The sequence below is a fragment of the Perognathus longimembris genome, chromosome 2 (assembly GCF_023159225.1).
Source record: "Perognathus longimembris pacificus isolate PPM17 chromosome 2, ASM2315922v1, whole genome shotgun sequence".
Classification (NCBI taxonomy): domain Eukaryota; kingdom Metazoa; phylum Chordata; class Mammalia; order Rodentia; family Heteromyidae; genus Perognathus; species Perognathus longimembris.
Window position 1 is genome coordinate 4,088,265 of NC_063162.1, and position 21,937 is coordinate 4,110,201.

Genomic DNA, 21,937 nt, shown 5'->3' on the forward strand with positions numbered 1-21,937 from the left:
TTGGAGCAGCAACCCACCCATGGGCCCCAGCCCGAGAACTGCCGCGTCCCCCCAACTCCCTGCCTCATGACCCTCAAAAAAGATTGGCGAATGTCCCGTGGTCCAGGGAAAATGCGGGGCTCACCTTCTGCTAGTGCGGATGCACGCGTGCTCCGTGTACTGCCCCCCCGCCCCATGGGTGGCAGGCATGTGTGCAGTGCTGCACGTCGCTGTCCTTAAGTGGACTTTCAGGAGAGACCCGCTCACGGAGGTCTCACGCCTAGGCACTGCATGACAGCAACGGACAGGGAAGACATTGTGGGAATTGGCATGTGGAGTTTAGAAAACTGGGATACAACCACACCCGTCACTCGTTTTGTCCAACATGCATGACTCCTTCTGTGGAAGGGACCCTCTGGGCCTCCCCTCAGCCCAACCCAGCCTTCAACGGTCCCAGACCCCATTCCTCCGGCTCCTGGCACCATCCCCGGGGCTCCCTTGCTTGGGCTGCAGAGTGCATTTCCACGTCACGCCTCTGTTTTGCTTTAGTAAACACGCACTGCCCTTGTCACTGGCATGAGGTTGGCTCAGTTCTTTGCTTGTGTTGCCAAGAACCTGGGATGGCGCCTAGTCAGACCACTGTCCAGTAACCATGGGAACTCGCGTTTGCTCCCTTTGGCTTCTGAGTAGAGACCCTGTAGCTGGAGAAGTCCTGGTTCTGTGACCCTGAACCTAAGGACGGCGCTGAGCAAACCCTGTTGTGGGTGTGGCCATAGGAGTTTCTCAAGAGAGAAGTTGTTCACCATGGTGCCCTTCTTCCCCTGGGAAAGGCGTGCCCAGGCTGTGCGGATGGTCTGTGAAGGTCCGCATCGTTCACCCCCAAGGAAGCTGTCTAGTGAATGTACTAGTATCCCTCATGGCTTCGTGGTTTGTCTTCAAGTGAGGCTGTCTGCTGACCAGTCAGGGAGGGAGGAAACCTGATGTCTGAGAACGAGGGGTTGGGCACTGATCAAATGCCACTTCCTGAGCTGTTGACATGAACAGAAGTGACCTGGGAACACAGCAAAGCCACCTTGACCCACAGCCTTCGCAGTCCGGGGAGAATGATGGCCTCAGTCTGACCTCCCCGCCAATGCCAGGAACTCCCTGCCTGACAGATGACACAGAACCCAGCCCCTGGCGTGAATGGCACACCACCCAGGTTCCTAGGACCGACGGTGCCCACGCGCACAGACGCCAAGCCATCTGTGGCTGTCTTGGGCCCTCCGAGGCCCGGCTGGGGCGAGCCTGCCCGCTGTCCCCTCAGGAAGCTTTCACTTTGCTTCATGTGTTCAAACCTGTTCCAGCTTACATCTCCTCTGCGTCCTCCTTGAATTCTTTCTCCAGTACGACCAAGAGCCTCCCAGACGGTTGGCCGTGACCCGAGTCCAGTGACGGTCTGACATGGCCTCCGTGCTAACATCAACACCGCTCCCTCGGTACCCCCCAATCCCCGGGCCCTTCAGGCTTTCCGAGTTGCCCCGTGGGATCCAACGTAGGGTCCAGACCAGAATTGTGTGCGGTTATTCTTGTGCCTCTGTAGCCTGGAAGATGTCATTCATGGCTTAACACGGTTGAAGACTGAACAGAAGCCTCGTGGTATGATTTAGCAGCTACACCGTTCTCCCACGTACGTGTACGACTCAGTAGCATGTAGCACTGTCACGGAATCATGCAGCTACCCCACTACATGCCGCTCGCAGCTTCATCCTGCCCAACAGAAGCCGGCGCCGCGCGCAGCCTCTCGGCCCCCCACCAACCCGCGCTCCGGGTCTAGGGCTCTGCCCGCTGCGGGCGCTTCATGCAGATGGAATCATCTGCTACAGACCAGTTGTTCATAGAACATCTCGGACTCAGCTTTGGCTGATTTTCCTCCTTTCTGCCCCTCCATGTTGGCCTCGCAGAAGAGCCCGGAAGGGATGTTGTGTTCTTCTCTGTGCATTTCATCAGGGCACACTCACTGTCATCTGTGTCGTGATTGATGCTCTTCTCTTTTATTTCTTGATGGAGACGATGTCTGCCAGCAGTTCCTTTTCCATTGTGAAAGTATCCTTTTCCCCACTGTAATGAATGTTACTTTGTAAATACTCCCTTTCTCCCTCAAGCTTTTATAGTCAGGCATTGATTTCTATTGATATGAGCTCATCATCGCTTTATTCAATGGGTTAAAGAGATGTCTTTTTTTTTTTTTTTTTGCCAGTCCTGGGCCTTGGACTCAGGGCCTGAGCACTGTCCCTGGCTTCCTTTTGCTCAGGGCTAGCACTCTGCCACTTGAGCCACAGCGCCACTTCTGGCCATTTTCTGTATACATGGTGCTGGGGAATCGAACCCAGGGCTTCATGTATACAAGGCAAACACTCTTGCCATTAGGCCATATTCCCAGCCCCTAAAGAGATGTCTTGATCGCTGTTTATCTGGATTTTCACAAGGCCCCACGTGCAGCCAGTCCCGTAGGAATCGCATTTTCTGGCTTCTGCACCTCGTTGGCGTGCACCCCTCAGACCTTGGGTGTCTTCTTTATTCAGACACAAAATGCTCCGAGCTAGTTGTGCGCCATCCCCCCCCCCCCCCCCAGCTCTGGACCCAGAAGCTCCAGAGCTTCTAGCAGAGAGTGGCATTTAGGATTCAAAGAACAGTTGGAATCGCGCCCTTTCCGGTATTGAAAAGCAGTGTCAACTAACAGCAACATATTCAACCCAGGTGCTAACTGGTGACCCCAGTCACAGAGGGCGAGGAGCCAGTGCTCTGTGAGAGAGAAGGCCGGGTCCCTTCTGCGTTGGGGAGGGCAGCGTGAAGATGAAAGGATCAGCTGACCAACTGCTGTCCTCCACCCAGAACCAGCAGCCTGCCGCCCAGAACCAGCAGCCCAAGCATGAATGGGCAGAACTGCTGCGTTTAGGAGCCAGCTCTGAGCGCCTCCTACCGCGGGGCACACACGCCAACGTCACAGACGCAGCCCCACTTGGGACTGGCAGAGGAAAGACGTTCTGTGCAGAATTTGAATGGAGGACTTGTGCAAGCAGAGTAGCTCCCTACAGACGTAATAAAATATCCCTGGAGGAAGAAGGGCAGCTGGAGGGGCAGGGAAGAGAAGTGGAGGGAACGCCAGCCGGCCATGCTGCCAGATCTAGGGAGGAAGCCATGTTGGACGTTCCAGCCTGGAGAGGCAATGACCACAGGGGCAGTTGGTTCTGCCTCTGGCCAGTGAAGTGATTTATGACTGGAGAAGCTAGATCTGGCATTCTGTCCTAGGCATCTTCTACTGGAAGGTGTGACTTTCTGCCAGAATGCCATCATCCTACTAGGGGTGTGTGTGTGTGTGTGTGTGTGTGTGTGTGTGTGTGTGTGTGTGTGTGTGTGTAATGAGAGACAGAGTGGGGGCAGAGAGTATTTCCCATGCAGCCGCAGGGCTGGTGGGCCAAGCAGGCTGGAAAGTCAGGCAGGAGCTGGTGCCGTGTTTCTAGGGCAGTTCCATCTTCTCTAGAACTGACTGGGTGAGACCCATCAGAATCATCCAAGGTGCTATTCTTTACTTAATATCAGTGGATTACAGATTTTCACTTCACCCACTAATGCCTTCACAGCCATGCCTGAATCCATGTGGGTTAGCTTAGCCATAAGAATGTATCACAAATCTTTCATTTAGGCTGAAACTAATGTATGAGAATGATCAAAGTTACTTTGTCCTGGGCCAAACAGGCACGTATCCCTGACACACACACACACACACACACACACACACACACACACACACACACACACACACACGACTTGGGTTGCTAACATAGGCCATTTGTAAGGCCTAGGGAGCAGGGGAGAGATAGCCAGGACACTACAATGTCACCACCGCAAGACATGTTGAAATAACTCTGAAAAGGCATATTGCCAAAGCGTGGTAAAAGTTCCCAGGCTTTAAAGAGTAGGTAAAAATATTAAAAACTAATTAGAGATAGAATTAAAAAGTAAACCACTGAAATCCATCAAACCAAGAAAGACTTCCGTGAACATGAAACATAAAGTCCAACATCATCAAGAATCCAGAGCAGAGATAATAAAATCTTTTAGGAATTAAAAAGATGGAATCTTTACATGAAAGAATAATCTTCAAATTGATTTTAAAATAATTTCTTTGACTACTTAGAAGCAATCTCCAAGCACCAAGGGTGATTTTTAAGTAGGAAAAAGACTTTTCCATTTAGGAAATATGGCTTATGAGCCAATCTACTTTGAATAAAGATGTGAGAAAGCAGATATTAAATTGGGTAGTTAAGGATGGAATTTTAATATGCCATAAAGTATTTTGGAAAACCAACCAACAAAATAAGACAAAAACTGACCTAAGTGCGTGAGAATGAACTCGGGCTTTGGGCGTCTAGCAAACCAAAAGGAGAATGGAGCACAAACAACTCCCCTTGCTGCTTGAAGCGTGTGTTCCCAAGGGGCAGGAATGAGACAAGGATGGGATACTGAAAGCTGCTTCTTGGGGGAGATGCTATCAGACTTTCTGTTGCTGTAACTAAAATACCAGCCATAAACGGTGTGAGGAATTATTTATGGCTCTCATGGTTTCAGGGGTCAGTCTCTCATTGGGGGAGGGAGGCGTGGAGGGGGACATTTTACGTCATTGTGTGGACAGCAAGCAGAGACCAAAAAAAAGGGGGTACGAGGGGCCAGGGCAAGGTTCAGCCTCTGAGGATATGCCTTCCCAACCCCCCACATTTGTAATTTATATTAGGAATCATCCGCAATCTTTTGGCTGTGTTTATTGCCCCTCCTGAACTCAACTCTGTACTTCCGAGCTCTCCCGGCCAGTAGGGGGCGCCCAGCCCCGGAGGGGAGCTGCGGGGGAAGAGGGGGTGTCCCCAGGTAGGGTGTGGGACTAGGAACTAGTGTTGCAGTCTTATGTGAGAGAACATGCTGACCACCCAGAAAGTGACTCGCGCAGGTCAACAACGGCCCCTGGTGAGGCAGGAAGCTCACGCATACAGATGGAACACATCTGGGGGCGGGGGGGGGAGCCCTCCCTAGCCAGGGGGGACCCCCAGTGTGTCTTCCTTCCTTCTTATCACACTTCACATCCAGCCCGGGAGGTGTGAGAGAAGGCCCAAGTGTCCAGGCCTCTCAAGTCCAATCACACGCCCCACTAAGCAGAACCCCGGTCGAGTTAGTGCCTGCCAGGGGCGAGGAGGAGGTGTCCGTGACGTGACGTGACGTGACCAGCAGCCAGCCCACCCTGAGGGGCCGGCAGAGGGGGAAGGCTGCACAGGGCGCCCACTCCCCAGGAGGGAACCAGAAACGGCGGTGCTGCCCAGGCCCGGACGTGAAAGCCACCGCCCAGAAAGAAGCCCGGCGTTTATTATTTTTCTTTAAAAAAGGGGATGGGGGGAGAGGAACAATTTATAGTTTACAGTAAAAAAAACCAGAACAGGCCAGACACTGGAAATCTTTTTAAATAATAATTTTTTTTATTTTTTTTCCACTTGCCAACGATTAACTTTGAAGCCTACTAGGAAAGTATCATGATCATAGTGAATAAAAAAATATAGATAGGATAAAATACCAGGTTATACAAAGTTAGTTTTCCTTAAAAAAAAAAAACAACAAAACAAACACCTCATTGTCCAACAATATTTTCAGGACCTGAGAGCTCTGAAAAACAAATTTAATTCGTGGATTTTTTTTTTTTTTTGGTGGTATGCTTTTTTTCCTTTTTTTTTTTTTTAACGTTTCCACCAGTTAAAATTAAGAATTCATATCATGAATCACTTGAAAGTGACTATTACAATAAACAGAAGGGCCACAAAAATTAAAACAAGTCCTAAGAACCACCATATATATATATATATAAATGTATATATACATACACACTTCTGTACAGGAGACTGAAATACAGAGAATGTTCCAGTCCAAAAACGATCTCTTGCGGTACGCAGGATCTTTCAACAAGGAATGCACGTGTCTTTTCTTCCTCTACCCATATTTATTTTTCCACCTGATCCAGTATTCTTAATGGTGTCTCTACTCCATAAATTAGTAACTGTTCAGTAGCTGAGAAATATCCTACTTTAAATTATACTAAGGAAAACAACAACAACAGAAAAACCCCCAAAACTAGGAACTTCCCTGAAGGGTTGACCTCTCAGTTGGCCCCATAGGTTGCAGATACAGCCACCAGCACAGGGCCTTGCGGGCTGAGGGGGGGGGGTTGGGGGGAGGGTGGGCGCAGAGGGAGCCCGCGGGTTCTCACGTCACTGATGTGCACTTGCTCGCCTCTCCGGCCCTGCGAACGCATCGGCTGCGCTCTTGCCGGACACACGTCATTTGGCACGAAGACAGGGGACGTCGGGCAAGACTGAGGCTCTCTCAAAGACTGACCTGCTCAGGGGTCCCCAGGGTTGACCAACCCCAGGCACACGCTGGTCCTAGGCCCAGCTGAGGACGCCCTAAGTGAGGGCCTCGGATGAACACACCTCCTTCCTTCCCAGGAAAGGCCTCTGCGTCCTGCGGACGGTCGGGCACCCAGCCCCCACAGTGAGGTAACTGCCAGACGCGGGGGGAAGACGGGGTGGGCCTGCGGCGGGGCTCACTGCACGATCCCGGAGTCCACCGAGGTCTGCTTGCGGGTGGTCTTTGGAGGAGGCGGGGGAGGCGTCTTGCTGGGCAGCGGCGGCGGCTGGAAGACAGGACACGAGGGAGATGTCGGCGTTACTCCTGTCCCCACGAGGGGGGACCTTCACCAGGAGGGGCCTTGGGGCAGGAAGCCGTCAACGAGGCAGCCAGACTGGAGCCCGGCCCGCCACGCCCCCCTCCGGCTGCCAGGCAGCTGTGGGTCTCTCCGACCGCTCGGGGTGCTGGCTCCCGGCCTGCACGGCCCCCGCGCGTCCCTGGCTTTGTGGACCGAAAGTCAAGGTCACCGGGCTTCCCCAGGCACGCGGGCCCCTGGTTCTGCGGAGCCGGAAGGCAGCTAGAGATGGCGTGACGGGCGTGGCCATGGCTTGGTTCTAAGACAAACTTGCCTACGAAAATGGCAGCTCCTTTGTACAACTACTTAAAGGTAATAAAAACGCGATGCGTCCGTGCGTCCGTGATTCAGCCGTAACTCTCCGTCACTCTTTCGAGGTGGCGGGCGGATCGGAGCCCTGGGCCCCAGGACGTCTTAGAGAATGGACTTACGAGTGGAAGCCAAGGGCCCCGCTGGAGTGCGGCCGCCCGGCGGCCGTGGGCCTCGGGGACCACCGTGCCCTCCGCAGACGGGGACCCACGTTCCGCAGCCGTGGCCCTCACAAGCGCGCGCCGGCCCCGCCCTGCTCTGGGGAGAAGCGGGCAGGGGGCCCCCCGCGATCCGGCGACACTCACCCGCTGGTGTGGAGGAGGAGGAGGCGGCGGAGGCGGCGGCGAGCCGGCGTCGTGCGTTTCCATCAGGTTCCCGTAATCCGCCATGCTGCCTTTGAGGGGCAGAGGGGGCGGGACGTCAGCCACGTCCACGCCCATCACGCCCGTCACGCCCGGCACACCCGTCATCACGCCCGTCACGCCGTTCAACTCCAGACCTGGAAAAGCCAGGCGTGCGTTTGAAACCAGCCCGAGACTTGCCCATCCCCACGGGGGAAGATCCACGGGGAGACGTCTCACCAAGGGGCCACGGTCACCCCACCGTCCCCCCACGCCCCTCCTCCATCTCCCTCACCGGGGAGACCCACAGTTGTACGGAAGGGGTGGCGGCTGCTCTTGGGGGGCCCGGGGGAGGTCTGGTGCATTGTGGGACGGTACGGTGGCCGTCCCCAGACGCAGCCATCACCCGGGGCCCCTCCCGGGGCATCCTGGGAACCACGTGTTTCCTTTCATATCACAGAGAGAGCCCCGTGGGCATGGTGGCGGAGGGGGCGTCTTCGGGCCTGCTCCCCGGGGACTCGTCTGATGATCAGTCAATCCTTCACTAGGGAAACGCTTCTCGGGGAGCAGGGGTCCTGTCGGGGGGCGGCCCGGGGCGAGGAGAGCAGGAAGGAGGCCGACTGTAAGACCCAGGGACAACGTTGTGTCCGTCATCACCCCACACAGAGGGACAGGGCCCCCCCCCCCCCACTCCCCGAGCCTGCAGTACGCCCATTCTCTGCCTGCTCCGGAGACTTCCTATGAGTAGAATTAGACCCAGCTTTCCTTTGGTGCCGGGCTCATTCCCCTCAGCCGTGTCTCCCAGGCTCCTCTAGGTGGCAGGGTCAGAACCCCATTCCTGTTAGTGGCCGTATAATGTTCCCTCGAAGGCTTCCCTGCCCCTGCCGCTGGGCGGCGCGTTTCGTTTACTTCATCAGTGGATGGATGTTTGTGTTCTTCCCAGCTTTCGTGAATAATGATGGGGGCGAACGTTCTCCTGCAAGTTTCTGAGCAGGTTTCCAATTCTTTGGGAGGCATACGTTTAGAAATGGAATAGCTGGGTCAGACGTGGTAATTAGAGAAAACGTCAAACTGTTTTAAACAGTGTTTTGAAATACAGACACATTTTTAGGGAAGAATCATGCGGTATAAAGGATGGGGAAACGTCACCACCCTCCTTCCAGTACCCGGAACCGCCTTTGCTTACTGAAGTGAGCCCCATCTATCCTCTCTTGGAGCGGAGACTCCCCCGCCAAGGGTCTCCAGAATCTCTGCTGTTCTCTCCACAGGAAGTCAAGTAGCTTGCTGCTGGAGGTCCCCTGCACTGCTCCTCTGTCCTGGGCCTCCCTCTGGCCGCTGGAGGGGTGGGCGCCCTGTTCTGCGGGGCCCTGCTCCTCCATTCCCTCCGACTGGCACCCTTTCTTCTCATAGGCCCAAGTGCACCGTGTACAGATGGGTCCACAGTGTCCTCCAAAATGTCCCCCTCTGAGGTCTACCCAGAGCTTCTGGACGGGAACGTCCCCCTCTGAGGTCCACCCAGAACCTCTGGACCGGAACCCAGGGATGTAACGGGGAAGGATGTGGAGAAGCAAGCCTCCCGCATCAATGCTGGCCCCTGAATCGAACGCTGGGGTCCGGAGATCACAGGGTGAACCCCGAATGTAATGACTGGTGTCCTGTGCGGGGAGCAAGAGGGGCAAGGGAGCCAGGTACGGACAGACAGGGGCCAGGGGGGTGGGCTACAAGCTTAGAAACACCCACCAGGGATTTCTGGAAGCTTCTAGAAGCTGGGAGAGAGGCTTGGGAAATCCTTCCTCACAGCCTCTGGAAGAACCAAATTTCCAGAGAAGCATGAGGGGACCGAAGGGACGTGTTCCGGTGTGAGCCACGGGGGGTTAAAGTAATTCACCAGGGCAGCTTTAGGAACGGGGCGGCGCCACCACTGTCACTTGGACTTCGGCGTGGCGCCAGCCCATTAGGAAGTGTTCCTCGCTGGGACTGTGCTCCTGGACAGGAAGGTCAAGGCCCCGGATTCCTCGGGCCCTGTGCCGCGGAACGAGGACCACCCCGGGCCCCACTGTCCCCTTCCAAGGGGACGAGGGCGAGACCCCACATTCTCCAGCCCGTCCCGAGGGTCACCCCCGGCTGGTGGGCTGAGAACCCCTTGACCCGCTGCCGGGGGGAGGGGGGGGAGAGCCCGTCTGCAGAGCCCCCGTCGAAGGCTCGGGTGTGCGCAATGGGGAGCGCGCTCCCCGACTTACCGGACTGGATGCTGAAGCTGAGCTTGGCCCTGGGCGTGACCGGAGGGGGGGTCTGCTGGGTGGACGGCGGCGCTGGGGACACGGAGAAGCGCCGCTCGCTGCCGATGACACTGAGCACCTGGCTCTTGGGTCGCTGGGGCCGCAAGGGACTGATCTACAGGGAGGGGCAGAAAGCACGGGGTGAAAGTGGGGCCGAGCGAGGTCTGCAGAGAGCCCCGTGCCGGGGGCCCGAGGCCCAGGACGCCGCAGCGCGTATCTGAAAATAGGAGCCGGCAAACGATCGGCTTAGCTGACGTCGTTGGAGTGAACTCGGATTCCACGTGGACACTGGTCTTACAACACAGGAAAACTGGGCACAGACACGCACACCGGGAGAACGCCATGCGACAAGCGGAGCCAGGGGCAGAGCTGCCTCGGCAGGCCAGGGAACGTCAAAGGATTGGGCCAGGTTCAGGAGCGGGGGTAGAGATGGAGCAGGCGGGAACCAGACCGCCCCGCACGTTAATCTTGGAATCAGCCCGCAGAACTGAGAGGGAGTGGATTCCCGGAGTGTTCGGCTTCAGCAGTCTCACCCCTTGACGGGGTGTGTGTGTGTGTGTGTGTGTGTGTGTGTGTGTGTGTGTGTATCATGCTGATCTTCTGAGCAAGCTTGGAGTAGGGCGGCGGTGTCACAGGGCTCCCAAACACAACGGACCAGTGGCGGAGCACTGCCGCAAGCCATTCGATGCCAAGCAAGAAGACCCAGGGCAGCCGCCGAAGACTCAAGAATGGAGGGAAAGCCTAGAAACATTAGTAGAACTTGTGTTTTGTCTCTGCCACCTGTTACCGGCCAGAGTGCTTTCTCTGTTGCTCCTGTGGGCCTCTGACTTCTGGTGCACTTGACTCTTCCTTACCTGAGCCCTTCCTCTGGGTGTGTTACGGCAGTGGATCTTGTTTATATATTTCTTATAACTTGGCCTCAGAGAACACCAGTAATTACAAAATAGCCCAAGGTCGAAGTAATTTAAAAAAAAAAAAAACAACTCAGCCAAAGCAGGAGACGGTTCCCCTCGATCCCCCAGGAAAGATGGGGGGCAGAGGCTCGGGCCTTGGTGCTGCAGTGTGATTGGGAGCCTGACAGGGGTGCAGGCGTGCAGGTGTGTGTGCGTGTGTGTGTGTGTGTTGGGGGGGGTGGACAGGCATTGGCTTGAGTGAGGAAGAGCAGGTGGGGTGTGGCATCCAATCCTAGAAGAGGACCACAAAGCCGGGCGTCTAAAGCTACCAAGGCAGGCCAGGAGGAAGGGTATCGCAGAATGGCACAGGAGGGGCCGAGGGCCTCAGCCAACAGGCCCCCCTGAGGTCCCCCCTGTCCCGATGGGTGCGGGGAGGCCTCCCCAGAGGCCTGGCTCTGCACGGCCCCTCTAGGGGGACACGGGTACCCAGGGCTGGCGACGGGAGGGTCAGCGAGCCCAGGAGGCTTTACGGGGGAGACTCGTGTCCTGGAGCGGCTGGAAATGCTCCACGGGAGCACAGGGAGGCTCAGAGAAGGTGTGACATCACTGGTGGCGCAGATCAAGTAGGGGACTGAGCCCGGCCCCCCGGGTAAGGCAGGGAATCTTTGCCCAGCCTGGAAAGGCTCATGAGGGCCAGGGCAACGGCAATGCTGGGTGCTCGGAGAACACTAGGGGGCGCCAGAGGCACCTGGGGAGCGCAGCTCCCTCTGGGGTCTGCCCCCCCCCCCCTTACCGCCCCTCCCCTGCCCTGCTCCCCATTTGGGCAGCGGGCCTAGGACTTTCGGCGGTTTTCTGGCGGGGATTCCTGGCCTCCTGGTGGTGCCGCTGGCCATGCAGAGCGTGGCAGACGTTAATGAACAGGGAGGTGGAGCTCTGGGCTCGGAGGGTGGTGCTGAACCCCGCACCCTTGGCCCCCGCCATTTGCGGGGGGTCCCCGCAGGGGGCGGGGCCACCTGTGGGAGGGGCAGAGATGGGCGGTGATGGCAGCTGGGCCCCTGCTCTGACCTAGCACTTCTCACCCAGCCCCGTGGGGCTCCACTCCACCAGTGGCTCTGCTTCCGGAGGCCTCTCAGGTTCCAGATGCGCCAGATGCGCACGGCGGGGGCGAGGCAACAACCTCCCGGCGCCCTGCATGTGGCCCGGTGCCCCGCACTAAACGCTGGCCGGTGTCCGGTGTGTCCAGAGCCCAGTGTCCGTGGCCACACGGACGCACGCGGCACCCAGGCACGGGGGCCTCGCTGTAGTCACGGTGGAACCGAGTCTTACGGAGCAGTAAGGAACCCCAAACGCCGGCCAGGGCCCGCGGGGCCGACCCCTCCGCCCCCCCGGAGGCAGGGGAGCAGGGCTAGGACGTCACGCTCAGGGGCCAGGCCGCTCAGCTCTGCAGCTCCGGTGTCTGGAGTTAGGGTGGAAGGAGAGCCTAGGTTTTCAGGTGACTGTCCCGGTGGAAACGCAGGAAAATCCACCCGCGGGCCCCGTTGGCGAGCCGGGCCGGAGGGACGGGTCCCGGAGGCTCCCTCCCACACACCCGGTCAAATTACCGTTTCCGAAAGGATCACAGCCTCCGACTGCTGCGGGGAGCCGTCCGCCGGCTTGAATTCCTTGTCGAATATCTCCTGGTGCTTGCTGTTGCGTTTCTCCTTCTTCTTGTCCTTCTTGTCCTTCTCCAGGTCGTCCTTGTCCAGCTTGTCCTGGGACCTGGAGTGCATTTTCTTCGGCAGCAGAGGCTCCAGGGCGAACCTAAAGGAAGCAGTCAAATCAGTGATGTCTTCCCAGGAGAGAAAACCGACGTCACCCTGCAGAGGAGGCTCAGCTGCGCACCGCTGGGTTCGAATCCTCAGCACCACATATATAGAAGAAGCCAGAAGGGGCGCTGTGGCTCCAGGGGTAGAGTGCTCGCCTTGAGCAAAAGGAAGTCAGGGACAGTGCTCAGGCCCGGAGTCCCAAGGCCTCGTAGGTGGGGCCATGTCATTGGGTGAGGGCGTGTATCTGAGGGGGCCTCTGGGTCCTGGCCTGCCTCCTCTCTCTCCAATGGCCGGGAAGGACCCGGGAGCAGCTGCACGCTCTCCTGGGCCCCCGGCACGGAGCTGGAGGTGGCCCCGAGCTAGCCTTCGGGAGCTTCCTGCCCCAGAAGCCCAGCAGCCTGTCGTCCTCCCGCAGAACACATGGCCGCTGGTTCTGAGAGAAGGCCGAGAGCGGCAGTCGGGTTTTCATCCAGTGGTGGCTCTGCTCGTGCCGAGTTCTGAATGCCACCGTGGGGCGGAAATGGCTGCTCCAACTAAGAGGCCACCACGGCAAGCGGGCTCCCAGTGCGGGAAGGAAGGAGCAGCCAACACCACCCCAAAACCTACCGGAGCCACACCGCCGCCGGGAGCCAGTCATGTCTCCCGTGACCCGCGTCTCCCCAGCCTCGCGGCGCCGGGCACCCCGATCTGACCGGGGCACTGGCGATTCCAACACAGAGGTGTGGAGTCTGCGCAATGACTCCCGACAACGGCTCTCATCCAGAGGGACCAAAGGAGAGCAAGCCAGCTCTCACGTGCCTCCGGGTGGAAGGGCATACAGGAACCTCTGAAGCGGAGTGGCTCTAAATCAAACCAGAGCCTGACCGACTGTCCCACTTCAGCTCCCCACCAACCACCACCTCAGGGGGCAGACAGGCCAAGCCAACCACCACCTCAGGGGGCAGACAGGCCAAGCCAACCACCACTCGGGGAGCACACTTAGAACAATCTACACGTCAGGGACATAGCAGGAAAGAAAATGTAGGTTAGAAAAGTACTAAATTACAAGGAAAAAAAAAACCTTAAAGTGGACTGCAATAGAATCAACTAATGACCTCGGGCTTGTTCCAAACAAAAAAAAAGGATGGTTGATGATAATGAGACAGTGAAGACATAGACAGGTACGTATAATATTCCACATCTCAGTGATATGGAATTCCCATTAATACGTTGCCTAAAATAGTTCTCCTCTTTCAGAAGGGCGCGCGCCGGCTATCTCTGGACAGTGTCGTCTCTGCTCGGGGAAGGGAGTGGGTGGCACCCGGATGGGAACAGACTGGCTGGGTTCCCCGCGCTGAGCCCCGCTTGGGCTCTGTCTGAGCAGCACTCAGGAGTGTCACGGAGATGGCTGCCTGCTCCAGGTGAAGCCCGCCCCCACCGCCCCCCCGCCCCGGGAGGAGCCGACGGGCGCTCACCACGGTCCACCCGAACCCCCATCCATTTCCACCTCACCGCTGGGCTCCTGGGAATCTCCAAAAACCTTTCCCACCCAGCCTGGGGGTGCTGGCGGGGGTGGGGGGGTGGGGGGGTGGTGGAAGTTGTGAAGTGGAGAAGTTTTGCATGGGTTGACACTCTCAATATCAAACATGGCTGAGAAGCGCACTGCGGGGCCCGTGTCGCCCTTCTCCCCGACCCCAACCCGGCCGGCCCTGCGGACGGATGGCGTGAGCAGCCGGGCCACCTCGTGGGGTGGTCCGGGAGTCGGCGCGCGGGGGCACGGGGCTCCGAAGAGATAACGTCCTTGCTGGAAACCTCAACCAGCACCCCCACGTTAGGAGGGTGGCCGTCGGTCACCGCGGTGAGGGGGCGGAGGCCGCGTCCCCTCGGGCCCCGCCGACGGCAGCCCGGCTTGCCGCCCTGCACGGAGCCACGGGGACCGCGGGGCCTCCTGCTAAGGCGGGTGACGAGGCTCCGGCGCGCAGGGGAGGACTCCCAGGTGCGAGGATGCCTGTCCCAGAAGTGCCGGGGGGGGCCTCCCCCCCCCATAACACCCAGAGTCACACTGGACGCTGCAGCCGTTCCGCCATTCCGCCTCGGAAGGTCCCGGGGACCCCTTCTGTACCCCTAAATGCCCGGCCGCTGCGCGCACTCACCCGTCGGAGCCCGGCCGGGATGGCGTGCTGTCGGATGACAGGGAAGAGACGGAGGCCACGGACAGAGGCCGGGACGTGGACGGCATGGTGAAGGACCGCACCATGGAGCGCGGCCGGCTGCCTCTTCTGTCATCCATGCTTGAGGGCTGAGAGCGAGAGAGAGAGAGAGAGAGAGAGTGAGGGGGGTTCGATGTCCATGGCACCATGGCTATAGTCTTTTCATATACGTGGATGCTGAGGACAGACGCGGTCATTACTTCAGCACTTCTGAAATCGGACCCGGTGCAGTAGAAAGCACGAGGAAGGCGCTTAATGTTTTATTTTCTTTTTTTGGCCAGTCCCGGGGCTTGGACTCAGGGCCTGAGCGCCGTCCCTGGCTTCTTCCCGCTCAAGGCTGGCACTCTGCCGCTAAGCCACATTCCCAGCCCAAGGTGCTTAGAATTGAAATGCATATTTTTTTTTCCCCGCAACCTGCTCCTCAGCCTCCCATACGGACCGGGACGCGTGAGGCTAGACGCCAGCGTGCACTCACGGGTGAGCGTGGAACGTCCCCACAAGCTGCCCGGGATACGCATCTCCCGCGTGCGCGTGCGTGGAGCCGTGAGCGCCGGGCTCCCGTGAGCCTGCCAGGACCGGGGGAAGGCAGGCAGCCGCGGTGGGAGAACGGAGGGCTCCCTCCCTGCCCCCGTGCCCCCGTGGAGCACTAAGGCCACATTCTGGGGCCCTGGTGGCTCACGCCTGTCATCCCAGCTACTCAGGAGGCAGGAGATCATGGTTCAAAATCAGCCCGGGCGGGAAAGTCCCATGAGACTTATCCCTCATTAACCACACTCCCCCCCCCCCCCCCGAAAAAAAAAGCTGGAAGCGGGGCTGTGGCTCAAGTGGTAGAGTGCTAGCCTCAAGCAAAGAAAGCTCAGGGACAGCGGCTAGGCCCTGAGTCCAAGCCCCGGCTGGTACCCACGGGAGAAGCGGCCTCGGTGTGGAATTTCCCCATTCCCTCACGCACACCTTGGACATCACCACAACCAGTCTCACCGAGAGGCTGCACCGAGCCAATGCTGGCACACCGGGGCCCACAGCTGCTGTGTAAGCAGGTCCCTGGGGCCCGGAAAATGGGGAGACCACATTCCTTAGGGCGCAGCCGTGTCCCTTCACTTTCCCCCCTGCTCCCAGCCAGCCACCGGAGGCAGGGTGCCAGGTAAGGCAGAATAATCACAGATTCTCCACTCTTCCTCCAACACCTGGAAAGCGGGCCTGCTGCTTCAACACATGAACCTAACTAGAACACGTTTTCTGTTTTGTTGATTTTTTTGGCCAGTCCTGAGGCTTGAACTCAGGGCCTGAGCACTGTCCCTGGCTTCTCTTTGCTCAAGGCTAGCACTCTGCCACTTGAGCCACAGCACCATTTCTGGCTTTTCCTATATATATGGTGCTGAGGAATCGAACCCAGGGCTTCAAGTACACGAGGCGAGCACTTTTACCACTAGGCCATATTCGCCATATTCCCAGCCTAGAACATGTTTTGGCGAGTAAGAAATCCAAGATTGCAAAAGGGCAGGCACTGGCACACTGTTTCTGCAGAGGACCACATATGTAGTGAGTATGTTAGGCAGACACAAACACGTTCAAAGGAGGTAGCTGTGTGTCCAAAACAGCTGTATTCTCAGAAGCAGGCATCTGGCCCGAGTTTGCCAAACAACCACCAGTGGGTGAAACCAACACGGCGCTGGAAATGGGTAGTACAGAGGGCTTCGAGCTTTGCAAGCTATGTCTGTGAGGATGTCCATTGTGCTCGATCAACTTCATAAGCAAACAGCAGGGTGGGCGTTACTTGTAGATTTGGCCCCAGTGAGAAAACATCCGGAGACACTGTGTCTACACCACACTGTCCCCCGAGCCCTCTTCATCGCAGCCGGAGGGCAGGCCGATGTCTCCTTCGCTGAAGGGGTCCCGCCCCCAGCCACTGGCTGGACCAGTGGACTCTGTCTGTGTCCTAGCTGTCCCTAATGGTCCCAAGGCTTCTCCAGGTCCACTCTGGGCACTTCATCAACTACCCCAGCATCATCTGCCCATCCAGGCACCGCCACATCTCTTGATTCTTCCAGGGACTTCGATAAGCCTTACATCTTAAAGCAATCTCTTGGCAGCCTTGGTCTTCCCAAATCCATTCTGCCCCTGGTCATTTCTTCCAGGGGGTCAGAGGTGGGGAGTCGGGGGTCACGGGTGGGGGGGAACACCCGTCTGGGGAGGGGCTGCCTTCCACGTTCCCTGGAGTCACCTCTGGATGATGCGACACCATGGCTAGTGTTTCTGGATACAGGCTGGGAAAGGAGAGAAGGCAGCCAGCTGCCTGGGCCGGGCTGCTCTCTGTGGTGTGCAGAACGCTGCTTGGCGCTCCACCATCAGCCGGTGGGGTGGAGGAGCAGCCAGGGACGCAGACAGAACCCGCCGGGCTTGACCTGTGGGCGGGGTCTCGGCACACACGGCATTCACCGCGCAGGTTGCCGCGTCCGTGCTGGAGTGATTTCGCGGCAGCGGAGGTGATGTGGGCGCTTGCTGGAGGGAAGGCAGCCGGGGACCAGGAGGTAGAGCACCAGGTGAGGCCAACCTCATGCCCGCGCCCAGGCGGGCAGGCAGGAGAGCAGCCCCGGCCTCCCGCTGACGGTCAGCAAGGGCTGGCAGCGTCCCTTGGGAGGGAGGTGACCCTGAGTCTTGTGGGCATGCACCGGGCCTTGTAGAGGCAGGGGAGCGGGGACCTGAACCCCGGGGACGGGACTGCACGTGCTGGGGACGGCCAGGGGCTCTACCGCCAGTGGGACTGTTGGGACGGGGACAGAGGGAGGAACGGAAATGCTTTCGGCCTGCGTGCGGCGCACCGGTGGGGTCAGAGGCCAAGGCAGGGCCATCCGTGTTCCAGGCTCCTCCCCAGAGTCCCCGAGGTCTCCTGAGCCCCCATCGTGAAAACAGGGGCTCGCTGGAGCTCCAAGACCAGCCAGACAAGGGAGCGAGGCGTAGCAGCCTGTGTATTATGAAGTCAGAGGGTGTCCGAATCTTCTCTTTCTGAGGCTTAGGCTGGCTCAGAAAAATTGACAAAATGGTTTATGTCCTTTCTGCGGGTTTTTTATTTTTAAATCCATCCTTCTGGAAGTAGGGTGATAGGCTATTGCTTTTCTAAGTATCCTGAGACGCTTGCAAATTCCAAAGCAAGTAAGACAGGCGAGATGCCTTCCACCCCGCTTCGATTGCTGCATTTCTCAGAGACCAGCAGGCCTCATTACCCCTCTGGCTGCCCAAAAGGAGGCTGGCCCACAAAGCCCGGCTCCGGGGTGCCTGGGTGCAGAACCCAGGAAGGCAGCTCCGGACACAAAGCGCCTCCAGCTTTGTCCCAAAGTCCCATTGCCTCTGCAGAGATGAGTACTGGGCTTGGTGGGGCGGGAGGGGGGGTGGGGGGGAAGGGAAGGCCTCTGGGGAGCACAGGGTGCCGTCCTCCAGGACACCTGTGTCCATCACCCTCGCAGCCCCTCCCCCTCCCCCCCAGCGTGGGCAGCCCCCCCCCCCCCGCGTGCGCAGCCCACCCGAGTCCCACAGCAAGCTTGCTCGGAGATCACACAACACAGCGGAGAAGGGACGGGGACGATGCCCGATGCCCGGCGCCCCAGATGCCACCCGCCCTGCCGGGAATCCTGACATCCGCCTTCCGCGACTGACAGAACAGGAAGCGTCTCACTCGGAAACCTGGAGGTCACACGAGGGTTCGTTTCTTAGAAAGAACTAAAAGCCGCGCGGAACTTTTAAGGAGCGGCCGTCTGACGCACCCGGAAACTCTTCCTGCCTCTCAGCCCTGATTGTAAGGAGCCGCGCCCGGCCCCCCGGGGTTCCTGACTCACACGAGGGCCCTTCGGTGCACCAGGAAGGAGGGGGGAGGGGAGGGGGAGGAGGAAAAAGTGGGGGGGGGTGAGGAGGAAGGGGAGGAGGGTGAGGAAGGGGGGAGGAGGCAGAGGAGGAAGAGGGGGAGGAGGAGGGGGGAGGAAGAGGAAGGGAGAGGGAAGGGATGGGAAGAGAAGGGGGAGGGGGAAGAGGAGGAGGAGGGAGGGGAGGAAGTGGGGGGAGGAAAGAGGCATGGGGAGGAGGAGGGGAGCACCCTGTTTCCAAGCCTGGTTACCGGCTGCACCTCCAGCCGGCTGTCTGTCCCAGGCTCCCGTCTGCTGGGCTCCAGCCACTGCGACTCCCCGGCTCCCGTCCGCTGGGCCCAGGACGACGGACGCCCTCTGCGCAGGGCACCGGCTCGGAGCCGGGGACGCACGCCGCGCCCGGCAGGAGCTCATCTGCATCGCGTCCACCGCCCAGCCCTTTGCACGATCAAAAATCCCACACAGCTCGCGTCACGCTCCTGACCCAGGCCCCGACACTTCCCACCAGCTCACCCACAAGCCCCGCGTTGCCCCTCGTCCTGCCCCGGAGGGGCGTCCTGACGCTGGGGGCTGGGCCTTCCTACCCGTGACCCCGACATGCCTGCCTCCGTGCAGCCTCGGGCCCGTGCACCCCCGTTCCCGTCTCCCCCTTGGCCTGGACCGTTTCTGTTCCTCCAGCCGGTGAGCCTTGGGCGCTCATTTCCAACCTCAGGGCCCCGTCTCTCCCCGCGGCCTGGCCCCGGTGCTCGGGGCTGACCGTGGACCGGGCACCGGCGGCAGGCTCAGGCTCTGAGACGGTATGGGCCACCTGGGTCCTTGGGGGATGTCTCCACAGTGCCACGCCACCCAGCAGGTGACCGGGGCAAATCCAAGAATGGCGACCCATGCCAGCGTTTCCCACAGCTGAAAGGAGGCTGACGAAGGGGTGGGGCTCCCTGGGGCCCCGGGTCTCTCTGGGGTGCACGCCTGGGCTCCCTGGCCCCGGGCCTAGCACGACAGGACACCCCTTCTCCCGCAACCCTCCGCTCACCATGGTTCGGATGCCATACTGCTTTTCCACCTTCTCCCGCAGTTGCTTGAAGCAGGCTTCCATGCGCTCGTGGAATGGCCTCAGCGCCTCGGTGACCTTGTCTCCGTGAATCCGGATGCCTTCGGCAAGGAACGGAATCTGAAAAACATACGGGTTCGCGGTCCTGACTCCTGGGTTTGGGGTCTGGCGGGCTGGGGACAAACGGACGCATTAAGCTTACATCACCCCCCGCCCCCCCCCCGCCACGCCAGGATATTTAAATGAGGCGCACTGGTGTCTCTCGTGGGCTTTAGGGGGCTCCAGGGCCTTGCTGGGCTCACACTGCCCAGTCCGCCCAGGAAAGGGTCCCCCCTCCCCCCCGCCCGTGCTCCCCACTGGATTTTGGGAAGAACTGCACTTGGAATCTGATTAGCTGTGTGTTTTTCTGTTACCCGAGGGTCACGACAGAGACAAACAATTTTTAGCTAAGAATACAATACTGTCTTTACAGGCAATTGAGAACCCTATTCTAAAACACGAGAATCTAATTATAGGTGATCTGTAGTCCTATAGGATATTCTGATTTAGGAAGGAAAACTAAATTTATTCTTCCTTAAGACTAAAAATAATCTCTTCTCTGCCAACACCACTGTCACAAGACATCCACGCCAACGTTTCAATCCCTGAGCATGGCGGCGGTGCTGACCTTTCCCGCCGTTATTGGAGGCATGTCCGCTCTCAGCCGCATGGACCCTCCGAGCGGGTGCTGGGGCGGCGGGCGGGGGGCGGGGAGGGCGGGGGGCCCTCTGTCCCTGATCTCTGCTTCCCCCACCAGCCGGCCCGGCCACCTGCCCAGACTGGAGCTAGATAGACACTCTCGGTGCAATCGCGCTATGAAGAGGCTGCCTCATATGAACGTCTAATTAAGCAGAAATAACCACGCAAAAACAGGTTCCTAATAGGACAGAATACGAAAGGAACAGATTTATCAAGAAGAGAGGCAATAAGTATGCCATCGGGTTTTATGGGCACACATTCAAGAAATCTTCCCACGATGAGTCTATGCACGAGATGTGCTTTCTTACTATTTACACCAGGCAGCTAACGGTTTCTCTGGGCAATCCGGGGAGTGGGGGGGGACAAGGGAGCAAGGACCCCCTGTTCACACGGTCCACCAGCCTGCTCTCAGGTGGCATTAGCCTAAGAGGGGGTTTTTGCTGACAGTTGGGGCTAAGCCCACGGCACATGCGAACCGCCCCGTGCTGGGGGAGTGTGTCGGGAGACGGCCCGGTAGACGGGGCGTCTTCATGGGCCACGCCAGCTCCACAGGAGGTGGCGGCTTCCCGGGAGGCCCACAGAGCAGCCGTGGCTAGCGGCGCCAAGGCCCACCGTGGAGCCTTTTGCTTTCTGACCTCTGCTTTGGTGGAACATGCCGGGACAACTTTGGGGAGCGGGGTAAACGTGTTGTGACTGTCGGGGTGCAAAGGGAGGTGAGGGCGGGGACACAATCTCAAGGTGAAAGACGGCCCTGCCAGCATCTAGTGGCATTTAGGATTCAGAATGGCCTTGCTCAGATGAGCAAGGTACAGTGAGCGAATATTTTTAAGATATATAAATATAAAATGAGCAAATTTTGCGCAAATGAGCAAAACACAATCTAATCATTGCTCTGTTGGTTATTTTCTTTCGTCCTTATAATAAAACTTTTTATTGGTCAGATTCTTTGCATTAAGGGAGCTACTGGCCGGGCCAGCGTGAAGAGCATTCGCTTCGCGCATTGGTTACCGCTTCGGCCGCAGTCTGGCAGGTGAAACGGACTGGAGAAAACCTCCTCAGAGTGAGGCACTGCCGGCTCACACCTACCTGTAATTCTAGCTACTTAGGAGGCTGAGATCTGGAGGACTGTGACTAGAAGTCAGCCTGGGCATTAACGTCCTCAAGACTCCACTTCCAAAATAGCCAGCAAAGAGTTAAACAGGCTGGAGTTGTGGGTTCAAGCGAGCCCAGTAAGTACATAGTCTCAAGTTCAAACTCCAGCACTACCACCCCCCACGCCTTCCCCCACAGGAAAGAATATCCTCCCAGGCCGATGCGTATTTGGGGCTGAGCTACAGCTATGATTCTCAATGAGCAGAAATAAATATTCTGTAGTACATAAATTACACAGAGAAGTCACAGACCCGGAGCCTGCCATGGTCTTTGAAGGCCCTTTTGTTTGGTGGCTCTGCCGTGGCTATGATTTAAAAATCAGTCAAATTCCTCAACTCCATTAAGGATCACCACATGGCTCAGGCACTGTGCCCCAAGAACCTTCATTTGCTACAGGGGGACCCCGGCACCTGCATTTCTAAGGTGTTTTCCAAAGCCAGGAGCAAGGACTTTTCCAGTCACAGCGTTGGTTGTTGGATAGGAACCTGCAGCCTGGATGATGGTCGGCGCCCAGATCCAAGGCTGGCCAGCAGCACAGAGCATTCGGAATCCCTGCTCAGTGCTCCAGG

At 58.2% G+C, this 21,937-nt stretch overlaps 1 protein-coding gene across 3 annotated transcripts in view; it reads right to left on the bottom strand.

Moving 5' to 3' along the window:
• Positions 1-5,461: 5,461 nt before the first annotated feature.
• Dock1 (dedicator of cytokinesis 1) overlaps positions 5,462-21,937 on the bottom strand; it is a 407,862-nt gene continuing 391,386 nt past the window's right edge. Inside the window, exons 47-53 of one of the 3 annotated variants that reach the window (XM_048338031.1) lie at positions 19,461-19,598; positions 14,520-14,665; positions 12,184-12,382; positions 9,651-9,804; positions 7,547-7,568; positions 7,375-7,507; positions 5,462-6,691 (exon numbers count right to left, since the gene is read on the bottom strand). In XM_048338031.1, coding sequence (XP_048193988.1) covers positions 6,602-6,691; positions 7,375-7,507; positions 7,547-7,568; positions 9,651-9,804; positions 12,184-12,382; positions 14,520-14,665; positions 19,461-19,598 — 882 coding nt within the window. In that variant the 3' untranslated portion in view covers positions 5,462-6,601. Of the gene's footprint in view, positions 6,692-7,374; positions 7,569-9,650; positions 9,805-12,183; positions 12,383-14,519; positions 14,666-19,460; positions 19,599-21,937 lie in introns of all 3 variants that reach the window. The other 2 variants (XM_048338032.1, XM_048338033.1) reach the window with 2 other exon arrangements.